Source organism: Trachypithecus francoisi, unplaced genomic scaffold, assembly GCF_009764315.1.
Source record: "Trachypithecus francoisi isolate TF-2019V2 unplaced genomic scaffold, Tfra_2.0 Lachesis_group1, whole genome shotgun sequence".
NCBI lineage: Eukaryota > Metazoa > Chordata > Mammalia > Primates > Cercopithecidae > Trachypithecus > Trachypithecus francoisi.
The window spans coordinates 2,759,843-2,771,880 of record NW_022681454.1 but is presented as its reverse complement, the minus strand read 5'-3'; the positions used below and the strand labels follow the sequence as shown (position 1 = coordinate 2,771,880).

Genomic DNA, 12,038 nt, shown 5'->3' with positions numbered 1-12,038 from the left:
GGGATCACAGGCATGAGCCACCGCCCTCACACCTGGTCCAGGATGAACTTTCTAATAACTGGTGCTAAGGCCGGGCATGGTGGCTCACGTCTGTAATCCCAGCACTGTGGGAGGCTGAGGCAGGAAGATTGTTTTAGCCCAGGAGTTAGAGCCAGCTAAGGCAATGTAGTTAAGACCCTGTTTTTACTAAAAGAAGGAAAAAAAAAAAAAATTAGCCATGGTGGCACATGCCTGTAGTCCCAGCTACTCAGGAGGCTGAGGCAGCAGAATCACTAGAGCCCATGAGTTCAAGGCTGCAGTGAGCTATGACCACATTACCACACTCTAGCCTTGGTGAGAGAGCGAGACCCTATACCCTACCCCCCCAAAAAAGAATAAATAATAATAATGTGCTGGGACAACTCATTAATCATTTGGAAAAAGAGAAATTGGATCCATATTTCACACCACACAGAAGAAAAATTTCCAAACATATTAGGGATATAAACGAAAAAAATGAAACTACACAAATACTGGAAGGCAGCATGGGTGTGTTCCTCTTTACCCACAATGTTAGGGTAAAGCTTTCTAACAATGATTCCAAATCCAGAGGCAATAACAAATCAAGAAGCTGACCGCATAAAAGGAAGAACATTTCCTGACTGAAGAGCATACACAAAGTCAAAGACAACTTATGAACTGGGAGAGAATGTCTGCAGCATACACTGCATGGGTAAAAGGTTAATGTCCCTACTGTATAAAAAATTCTTAAATACAAAAGGGAAAAGACCAAAAACCTAGTAAGAAATGAGAAACAGGTATGAATAGAAAATTCATACACACAAAAAGAAATAGACCTTAATAATATTGACCTCATTGTAATTAGAGAAAAATGCAAATGAAACCTACACTGAGGGCTTACTGCAGCTAATGGATTGGCAAAAGTTAAAAAGCCTGACAACATACTCTGTAAGCAAGGCTGTGGCCAAACAGGCACTCAGATGCTGTTGGTGGGTGGGCTGACTGGAAGGTTTGGAGAACTTGGATGTAGCTAGCAAAAAAACTATGAAAGCACTTACCTTTTTAAAAATTGTTACTTTATTTTGTTTTAGAGATAGGGTCTTGCTCTGTCGCCCAGACTGGAATGCAGTGGCGTGATCTTGACTCACTGCAACTTTCATCTCCTGGGCTCAGGTGATCCTCCTGCATCGGTGTCTCCAGTAGCTGAGACTATAGGTGAGTACCACCACATCTGACTAATTTTTGTATTTTTAGTAGAGAAAGGGTTCTTTCCACATGTTGGCCAGGCCGGCCTCGAACTTCTGACCTCAAGTGATCTGCCTGCCTTGGCCTCTCAAACTGCTGGGATTATGGATGTGAGCCACCGTGCCCAGCCTTACATTTTTTTTTTTCTTTGAGATGGAGTCTCATTCTGTTACCAGGCTGGAGTGCAGTGGTGTGATCTTGGCTCACTGCAACCTTTACCTCCCCGGTTCAAGTGATTATCCTGCCTCAACCTCCCAAGAAGCTGGGATTACAGGTGCAAGCCACCATGCCCACCTAATTTTTGTATTTTTAGTATAGATGGGGTTTCATGCTGGCCAGCATGGTCTCGATCTCCTGACCTCGTGATCCGCCCGCCCCGGCCTCCCAACGTGTTGGGATAACAGGAGTGAGCCACTGTGCCCGGCTGCTTTAAATTTTTTTTAAGAGACAGGATCTCACTCTGTCACCCAGGCTGGAGTGCAGTGGTGCAATCATGACTCACTGCAGCCTCAAACTCCTGCGCTCGAGTGATTCTCCTGCCTCAGCCTACCGAGTAGCTGGGACTACAGGCGTGCGCCACCATGCCCAGCTAAGTGTCTTTTTTTTTTTTTCTTAAGTAGAGACGGGGTCTTCTACTTTGCCCAGGCTGGTCTTAAATTCCCGATCTCAGGTAATCCTTCTGCCGTGGCTTCCCAAAGTATTGGGATTACAGGCATGAGCCACCACACAGGGAACACACTTACCTTTTGACCCAGCCCTCTCCCTTCTGGGAAAATGCTCCAAGGAAGCACCTCCAAACAATATGGAAATACATATGCACACAAGTACTCACTGTAGCACTGGGTGTAATGATTAAAACAAAGCACTGAGGCCAGGCACGGTGGCTCATACCTGTAGTCCCAGGTCACTTGAGGTCAGGAGTTCAAGGCCAGTCTGGCCAATATGGTGAAACTTCATCTCTATTAAAAATACAAAAATAAGCCGGTATGGTGGCACCTGCCTGTAATTTCGGCTACTTGGGAGGCTGAGAGAACTGCTTCAACCTGGGGGATGGAGGATGCAGTGAGCCAAGATTGTGCCACTGCACTCCAGCCTAGATGACAGAGTGAGACTCCACCTCAAAACAGAAACAAAAACAAAAAACCAAAGCATTAGAAACACCCTAAATGCTGGCACATAGAAGAGTGACTGAAGAAATCACAGCACACTTTAAACGGAGTACTATGCAGCTGCAGAAAGAATGAGGACAATCTCTATGAACTGATGGGCAGTGATTCCCAGAATATATTAAGTAGAAAAAAACCCAAAACTCAATATCAAATCTGTAATATACTACCTTTTACGTAAAAAAGAAAAGCAAGTAAGAAACTCATTAGTTACCTACAGGGAGTAGGTGGAAACAGATAAAAAAAAGAGGGATTGGGTAGGGGAGAAAACAAAATGGAATACAAATGGAAAAATGCTATCAGATATGTTTTAAATGAGTAGCATAATTGTACTAAAGGTGCAAAGAACTAATTTAAGTCATTTGTAAATTCAGTGCTATCACCACACCCTGAGTTAGCCAAAGACAAAAAGAACTGAACAAATACCAAAAGCATGCCCGGAGTTTTCCATCGGGGTAAAGGTAGGCACTTCTGAACCCGCTACCTGTGTTGTAGGACTCGGCAAGTCAGTAAAGGCACCATGGATGATGGGGTCCAGGTTCTTACTATCTAAGGAGTTACAAAGGTGGACGGGGGAAGGGAGAACACTTGCTGTAGCACAGGAGTGGGGCTGGGATATCTGTGGAACTCACGGCCTGTACATAGCAATTAGATAAAACAGACATCTATGTGTGTGTAGGTGGCAGGCGCTCATGTGCACACGCTCACACCCCCACTCCTCCCGCTCTGCTGACTGAGAGGGCCTAGAAGCAATGCCATATGGCAGTGTCCAGGTCTGGGTTTCTGAACACCACTGTTCAAGAAAGAACAGGGCTCCTTGGAGAAACGGCTGGTTCAGGGCTGCGAGAGAGAAGACGTGAGATGAGCCCAGAGCATCGAACCACGACAGAAAGTATAAAGTGCTTAAAGGCTGGTAGGGCCACATCAAACCCTCTAAGGAAAAAGCCATTCTGAGGGTCTCCCACTGACCGAATCTCAGACAATCAGAACAGCAACATAAATAGCATTTGTAAAAGATTCTAATCTATAGCATCAAGTAAAAATTCGTGGATCCATCCTGATATAACTGAATTAATGGAAAAAAAAAAAAAACATGGGGTTGGAAAGCTCTTCCTACAGTTGAATGGCAAGTAACAAATATAGAAAGAAAGAATAAGGCCGGGCGCGGTGGCTCAAGCCTGTAATCCCAGCACTTTGGGAGGCCGAGACGGGCGGATCACGAGGTCAGGAGATCGAGACCATCCTGGCTAACACGGTGAAACCCCGTCTCTACTAAAAAATACAAAAAACTAGCCGGGCGAGGTGGTGGGCGCCTGTAGTCCCAGCTACTTGGGAGGCTGAGGCAGGAGAATGGCGTAAACCCGGGAGGCGGAGCTTGCAGTGAGCTGAGATCCGGCCACTGCACTCCAGCCTGGGCCACAGAGCGAGACTCCGTCTCAAAAAAAAAAAAAAAAAAAAAGAAAGAAAGAATAATATTAGAAAAATCACCACTGGGGCCAGGGGCAGTGGCTCACGCCTGTAATCCCAGCACTTTGGGAGGTTGAGGCGGGCGGATCACCTGAGGTCGGGAGTTTGAGACCAGCCTGACCAACATGGTGAAATCCCACCTCTACTACACAAAATTAGCCGGGTGTGGTGGTGCATGCCTGTAATCCCATTTACTTGAGAGGCTGAGGCAGGAGAATCACTTGAACCCGGGAGGCGGGGGTTGTGGTGAGCCAAGATTACACCACTGCACTCCAGCCTGGGCAACAAGAGCAAAACTCCATCTCAAAAAAAAAAAAAAAATCACCATATGACAACACAGCAATAAAACATTTCAGGCAAGAATCATTAATGGATGCTACAACTAGTTGGTGAATGTTCAATAAAAACGGGATACTTGTCTCCCCATAAGACACTTACTAATTATCAAAGGAGAAATATTAACTTGACCGTAGTGAAAATGGACAGACCAGCTCAACCCAGGATCAGAGTTCCTGTCACCAGTGATAGGACAGACACCATCATCCACCTCCTGGTGGGATACACCAGCAGGGACTGGTCACATCAATGGTGCTGCTGCCAAAAACATGGAATCTGAATCTGACTGGGAAGACATGGGGCATACACCCTGACCAAGGGTTACTCTAAAAAAATAAATGGGTTGCACTCTTCAAAAAAGTCAAGGTCATGAAAAACAGAGAAACCGATCCAAAGGAAAAGAAATTAAAGAGATATGACATGGGATCCTGGACTGGATCCCACATCAGGAGAAATAAGAGGTTTTTTTTTTTGCTATAAAGGATGTTAAAGGGAAAACTGGAGAAACATGAGTAAGGTCTACCATTAGAGAATAGCACTGGATCAGTGTCAACTTCTTCATTTTGATCACTGTACTATGGTTTTATAAGTGTCCAAGTGTCCTTATCTTGAGGAAATATACACAGAAGTATTTTAGATTAAAGGGGTGTCATGTATGAAGTGACTCTCATTCTGTCCAGAAAAATAACAGAGAGAGGGAGAGAGAATGACGGAGCAAACATGGGAAATACTGATGTTGGGGAACTACAGTTGGGGAACTGGAGGGGGTAGAAATCCTCTACATTTTTTTTTTTTTTTTTTTGAGATGGAGTCTCCCTCTGTCACCCGGCTGAAGTGTAATGGCCCGATCTTGGCTCACTGCAACCTCTGCCTCCTAGGTTCAAGCGATTCTCCTGCCTCAGCCTCCCCGAGTAGCTGGGACTACAGGCGCGCCACTAAGCCCAGCTAATTTTTTTTGGTATTTTTAGTAGAGACAGGGTTTCACAGGACCAGGCTGGTCTCGAACTCTTGACCTCTGGTGATCTGCCCACCCTGGCCTCCCACAGTGCTGGGATTACAGGTGTGAGCCACCATGCCCAGCCCCTCTACGCTCTTTTCTACAGGAGGGAGGCCACACGGCGAGAGCACACCAAGCCCAGTGTTTTCCCATACTAGCACATCACACGTGGAAAACCAGGCACCGCTCAGAAATACCTTCCCGCTATTCTGTATTTACCAATTGAATTGTTGACTCTGTCTCCTTTCTTCTTCTTATTTTTCTTGTTCTTGCCCTTTGGCTGAGGGGACTCTGCCAGCACCAGCTTGTTGTTCTGATGCTCGCTGGGAGAGGTGGGCTCCATAGGGGTTGGGTTTGACTTTTCTTCCTTGATGTGGTTCAGCTGCTTTTTGTTATTGTTATTACTGTTGACTTTTCTCTCCTCTCTTTTCTGCTCTGTGATGGATGTGAGATCAACCACCTTAGCCTTTGACTCAGTCTGGGCCCGAGGCTTGGGCTGCCCCTCTGTGGCCTTGGGTGGCTCTGTGGGCCTTCTTGCTGGCTCGCTGCTGGCCTTGCTGGTCTGCCGCAGCTTCTGCTTGCCATTTCCCTCCTTATGGTGCTGCATGATGTCAAAGAAAAAAGAGAGTGGCTCATGCTGCTTCCCATTCACCTCCTTGGGGAGGAGAAATTTGGAGTCTCTGGTGATGACGGGGTCTGCGGCATCCCCCTCAGCCCCTAGCCCTGGCCTGGGCTCTGAGTGGTTCATATGCCTGGATGGGGACTGAGAAGAGGTTTCTGGTGCGTCAGTTTGCTCTAGTGAGCCATTGTGGATGTTTTCAGAGTTAGAGACAGACTCTGTTGCTGCCTGGAAATTTCCAGTGAGCATGTCCAACTTGGGGCAGTCTTTACTTGGCCTCTCCTTCTTCTTCTTTTTTACAGCTCTTAGCTTCTGAAGCTCCTGAAGCCTCTGAAACTCCTCCTTGAAACGCTCCTCCTCTTCTTCCTCCTCCTCCTCCTCCTCCCGCCGCCTCTGCTCCTCCTGGAGGTGCAGGTGCTCCCGGGCCCTGGCCTCTGCTTCCAGGCGAGCTTTCTCCTCCAGCTGCCAATGCAAAAAGAAGGCAGTCTAAGACTACAGTGAGTGCTAAAACTTAAGTCATACAGAAAAACTAAGATAATTTTAAAAACGAATCACATATGGAACATAAACTCTGAAGAGGCTGTAATACATCAGAACTTAACACACACCCATCTCCAATTCTCTTACTCTACAGGATTGTTAAACTTCACCTATTTACTAAAGTATATGCTTCCTTTTTTGGGTGGGGGGGTGGTAGTTAACAAAAAATTCCCCATAGCCTTTGAGCTGGTGCTAAACACAGTAACCAAGGGCAAAGCAGCTGCAAGGCACACATCCAGGGAGCCAGCTACCCCTTCACAGGTGCGGCAGGCATCATGCTGCCTGGAGGAATGGATGATGTAACCAATACCACAGCCTGCCTGGGCAGTACTGAGGCTGCACACGTGCCGCCAGAACTCTGGCCACCTTTCCAGGCGAAGGCTGATGCATTCACCTGAACAGGGAATGTAAGAAATGTGCAGCGGCTCACACCTGTGATCCTAGGAATTCGAAAGCAGCCTGGGCAACACGGCAAAACCCTCTCTCTACAAAAAGTATCAAAATTAGCTGGATGTGGTGGCGCACGACTGTGGTCCCAGCTATTTGGGAAGCTGAGGTGAGAATCGCTTGAAGCCAGGAGGTCGAGGCTGCAATGAGCTGTGATGGCACCACAGAAAGAAATGTGTAGTAAAAGAAACAGAAATTCCTTCTTCCCACCCTAGCAGATAAACAAAAGTGCCATATATTTTCACTAGTGGGACAGAGCAAATGACTCACTGTCCAACTTGATGGAAAACTAATTTTCATCCCAAGTGAAGACTGCCTTTGAGTAGTGATGCATACATACATACTCCAGGGGCACAAATGGAAACTGTTCTTTGTGTTCAGAGAGCAGATGGGAGTCATCAGTGTCAGGAGCACGGCTCCACCCACCACCAACCTTTAGAAATGCTGGGGCTTATGAGAAACTCTGGCAAAAGCATTTCTCCTAGAGAAATAGAAAAGTACTCCCCAAGCCCCTGATGCTGGACACTCCTGAATGGAGGACACACTATGTTCCCCGCACTCCAGCAGTCCCCAGTCTTCTGGGGCACAGAACAAGGCTTCTCCCCTAAAGCCTCCCAATCAGGCCCAATAATCAGTCTAAACCTACTTTAGGACTGCGAGGTATGAGCAGAGCTCTTGAGGGTAGAACAATCACAACAGCTAAGATAGAAGTAACACAGGACATCGGGCCCACCCTCTGGTCCACTGTGGGATCATCCTCTTCCTCACCTCTCTGCCTGACCATGCCGCAGACAGAAACCTGGCCTCCTCCCAAGACAACTGTCCTACTATCAGAGCCCCAGGAACCTCCAAGTTCCCTCTGCATGCAGCCCCCATCTGCTCACTGAGGTCTGGCTCTTGGAGCCTGACATTTTTAGGGAGCTGAAACCAGAAGGCTCTTTGGAACTGCTCCAGCATAGGGGCATTTAGAAAATCCTCCAAGAGAAAAGGTTTTTTTTTTTCTTTTGAGACACTCTGTCACCCAGGCTGGAGTGCAGTAGCATAATCTTGGCTCACTAAAACCTCCACCTCTGAGGTTCAAGCAATCCTCTCACCTGAGTCTCCTGAGTAGCTGGGACTACAGGCGTACACCACCATGCCTGGCTAATTTTTTTTTCTATTTGACATTTGCTTTTTGTGACACACCATGCCCTCTGGAAAGGAAGGAACTGCTCATGCCTTCCCATGAAGACTTATTTTCCTCCCCTCTAATCAATGCCATGTACTGGTCTTCATCTGGAACAGCAGTGGGACAAGAAGAGCATGGGGGACATGCTCAGACCTGAGTCCAGAAGACTTCCCTGTGCCAAGTGCCCCGCCCCAGTCTCATATCAAAGACACTTCTTCACCCACACACCCCAAAAGCCCACCTGGGCCTTTCTTCTACCATCTCTACAGTTGAGGGCTCCTTTCTTGGAAAAGAAGGTTCTCCAACAGATAAAGCTGGAGTGTCTGCTGCTGCCCTCATGACAGCCAGCACAAGAACAAACCCATTCTACAAAAGGGGAAGTACTTTCCTGAAAACACAAAGTGAAGTTTTCTGCCAGTCTCCAGTTGAGGCCACCAGCGACAGGCTGGCTCTCGAAGCAATGTTGTGGGCAAGTAAACGCACGTCAGAGCCCCAACCTTCTGTAGCTCAGCCCTGCCTGGAGACTGGTGTTGCACGGCACCCTCAAATGCCCTCAGACCTGGCACTTCCACGTGCTGAGACCTGTCACTTGCCTTCCTTTGCTTATGCCTTGCCCGCTTCGCTGCACGCGTGCTGCTCACTGGTTTGGTTTCAGAGCTGTTTATAAACTGCAATAAATCCTCCACCCTCCGATGGTCAACGACGCTTTCCCTTTCTGAGATCTGATCCATTTTTTTAGGTTGCTCTTCTTTCCTCTTGGTCAGCCGTAAGCGAAGCTTTTCCCTCATTTCTGCATAATTTCTACTTGTTGGTGCAGCTGGAGGCTGAGAAAAACAACAGTTACGCTTAAGTTTTAAAAATTTTGAATGTAATAAATTTCAGACCACACCTCCAAAAATAAACTTTTATTACTCAAGTAGTATATATTTGTTGTGAAAAATAAGGAAATAAAACAACCAGCAGAAAAAAAGGAAAACCTATCAGCAAGTCATCCAAAAGTGGCATTTTGATACCTATCCTCAAATTTTACATATTCATGAAAAACCTGGTAAAACATGCACAGCTATGCACATAAGTGGATTTTTAAACTAAAAAGGAAACAATTACAAATTCTGATTAATATACTTTATTTATTTACTTATTTTCAAGACAGGGTCTTGCTCTGTCACCCAGGCCAGAGCGCAGTGGTGCAATCATAGCTCACTGCAGCCTTGGTCTCTGGGCTCGAGCAAAGCAGCTATGTACCGTCACACCCACAGCTAATTTTCTTCATTTTTTGTAGAGAAAGGGTCTCACGGTGTCACCCAAGCTGGTCAATTCCTGGGCTCAAGAGATCCTCCTCCCTTGGCCTCCCAAAGTGCTGGTATTACAGGCATGAGCCACCGTGCTTGGTCTCTACTTGTTATTTAATATGGTGTGAATATCTTTTCATGTCAATAAATGTGTCTGTAGCATCTTTCTATCCATTTGTAGGTTTCCTTTTTGGTGCCAAAAACAAAAAAAACCTGCCCTGAATCCTACTGACAAATTTCTTACTATAAAAATATGTGCACATTTTAGGAAATGCAAACAGAGCTAAAGCAGAAAAAGAACAACTATAAGCCCCTGCTATTCCTACCACCCATCCCTCTTAAACTGCGGGTGATAACTGGTTGTAAAAATTAAATCACAGCTCTGGAAAGACGGACAAGTACGTGTGTGTACCAATGCCCTCTGTATTCAAACAAGAGAAATCCAACTGCACACACACAACGCTGCTGTCACTGGCCACAATGTTCCACCATATGGATATACCATGGTTAACAACCTCCTAACAATGGGTATTCAGTAGGAATACTGCACCCCTGATTTACCAATTACCTTAAAAACCACAAACAAAATGTAAAAATGAAGCAAAAAATCATTATGGCTAAATCTTTGGGCAAATATTTTTCTTTGCTTCTTTACGATGGATATATCCTAGAGGTGCAGAATTTCTGCAGAGGAGCCCGTGTGCTGCACACTTCCCACATCATGACGCGCTGACCTCACGCACTCACCCCGCCGTGCCCAAAGAATTCGCAGTAGCAGCAGTCGCAGTACTTGCCCTCCTTCTGGTTGGTGGAGGTTGAGGTGCTGGAGCTGTGCTCAGAGCAGCTGTCCTCATCTGCACTCTCGTCCCCATCATCCTGCTGTGGGTCGTAGACACCATTCTCGCAGCGGTGCCCTTCGCAGTCAGGGTCACTGCAAAATCGCACACAAGCTCATTGGCAAGTGGCCGGCCCCGGGAGGCAATGACTCCCATTGTTGCGCATGACCACCCACTGTCCTGCCCATTTCACAGACAAGAGGCAGCGCAGAGGGTGCATAGCCCCAAGGTTCCTAGGGAGTCATACACATGCACCAAAGACGTTGGCCAGGGGCTCACGTGGGAGGCATGGCGTGTGCGCACGCATGCAGGCGGTCCCTCAAAGCGCTCATAGAGCGCCACTGAACAGGAACACGTAGTCTCTCCAATGACTCCTTCTAAGACTGTCCCTGCCACCACAACTTCCATACTAAGGGGGAGAAGGGGTATAGCTTCAAACAGGCAAGTTCAAAGGTAACAGAAATTGTCTTAAAAGGAAAGTCTGGCTGGGTGCAGTGGCTCACGTCTGTACTCCCAGCACTCTGGGAGGCCGAGGAAGGTGGATCCCCTGGGGTCAGGAGTTCGAGATCAGCCTGGCCAACATGGTGAAACCCGTCTCTACTAAAAATACAAAAATTAGCCAGGCATGGTGGTCTCACTACTTGGGAGGCTGAGGCAGGAGAATCACTTGAACCCAGGAGATGGAGGCTGCAGTGTGCTGAGATTGCACCACTGCACTTCAGCCTGGACAACAGAGCGAGACTCTGTCTCAAAAACAAAACAAAACAAAAACCTGTTGAGTGTTTGTTGTATTGTGTTTTTACTATACACATTTCATTCATTTTCTTCTGATTCCATGCTAGGTATAACAAATACAACTTATACAACAAATAACAATGTACGCCCCTGATGCTGTCAGTGTTTAGGGGTAACTAGCCTACCTTTCCATGGCAGCCCACTGCCCCTGCTCTTCCGTCTGCAGAACTAGAGGCTGAGATGGGAGCCCCTCCACCCATGGCCTCTGCTGGGGACATCCTTGCGTTCCCTCAGCATTTCACTAAGCTTTTCAACTGCATGGTCCCTGGGAAGCACTAGCTGTGCTAGTGCAGTATAAACACCCATTTTCCAAAGTGCTCCCATGTCCCCAACCAGGACTTGGCTCACCTGCAGACACTTGGAGGGGCGCTAATGGAGCCATCTGTGGCCGGGGGCAGGGGTGCAGGACAGAAACTCTTGCGTGTGTCCACAAACCCGGGAGTTGTGGTTGCTGTTTTGGGGAATGATGGGGCTGCAAGATTTGCAAGGTGAGGTGTGGAAGCAGGTGAAAGCGCGGCAGGTGAGAGCGCAGCGGGTGAGAGTGCGGCAGGCGAGAGCGCTGGGAGGGGGGCCAAGCCCGTGGGGCTGTTCCTCGGGGCGGCTGGGGCCGAGTGTCTGTGGTCCTCCTTGCTGATGCCATGAAACACGTCACCTGCATTTAGAGAGGTGAGAGTCACTGCCAAGTTTTTGTTTCAAACCTGCGGAAAATCTGAAAGAACACACAGAGAGTGCCCATTCATCCTTCACCCTGCTTCATCATCACGGCCTAATACTCTGTCCTGTTTACAAACTTTATTTCTTACATGCACATACACTTTTCGGCTGAATGTCTGCAAATTGCACTCGCCTCTAAAACACTTCAGCATGAACTCCTCAGAACATCGACAGTTTGTTTTTTTAAAAAAATTTCTTGGGCCGGGCGCGGTGGCTCAAGCTTGTAATCCCAGCACTTTGGGAGGCCGAGACGGGCGGATCACGAGGTCAGGAGATCGAGACCATCCTGGCTAACACGGTGAAACCCTGTCTCTACTAAAAAAAAATACAAAAAAAACTAGCCGGGCGAGGTGGCGGCGCCTGTAGTCCCAGCTACTCAGGAGGCTGAGGCAGGAGAATGGCGTAAACCCGGGAGG

General features: G+C 47.5%; 1 protein-coding gene across 5 annotated transcripts in view; it reads right to left on the bottom strand.

The window, feature by feature from the left end:
- The window catches only part of FAM193A (family with sequence similarity 193 member A), a 197,212-nt gene that overhangs the window by 29,003 nt on the left and 156,171 nt on the right, over window positions 1-12,038 (bottom strand). For all 5 annotated transcript variants that reach the window (XM_033213510.1, XM_033213511.1, XM_033213508.1 and 2 more), the window contains 4 exons: window positions 11,257-11,560; window positions 10,025-10,208; window positions 8,579-8,809; window positions 5,431-6,292 (listed from right to left, as the gene is read on the bottom strand). In XM_033213510.1, coding sequence (XP_033069401.1) covers window positions 5,431-6,292; window positions 8,579-8,809; window positions 10,025-10,208; window positions 11,257-11,560 — 1,581 coding nt within the window. The remainder of the gene's footprint in view (window positions 1-5,430; window positions 6,293-8,578; window positions 8,810-10,024; window positions 10,209-11,256; window positions 11,561-12,038) is intronic.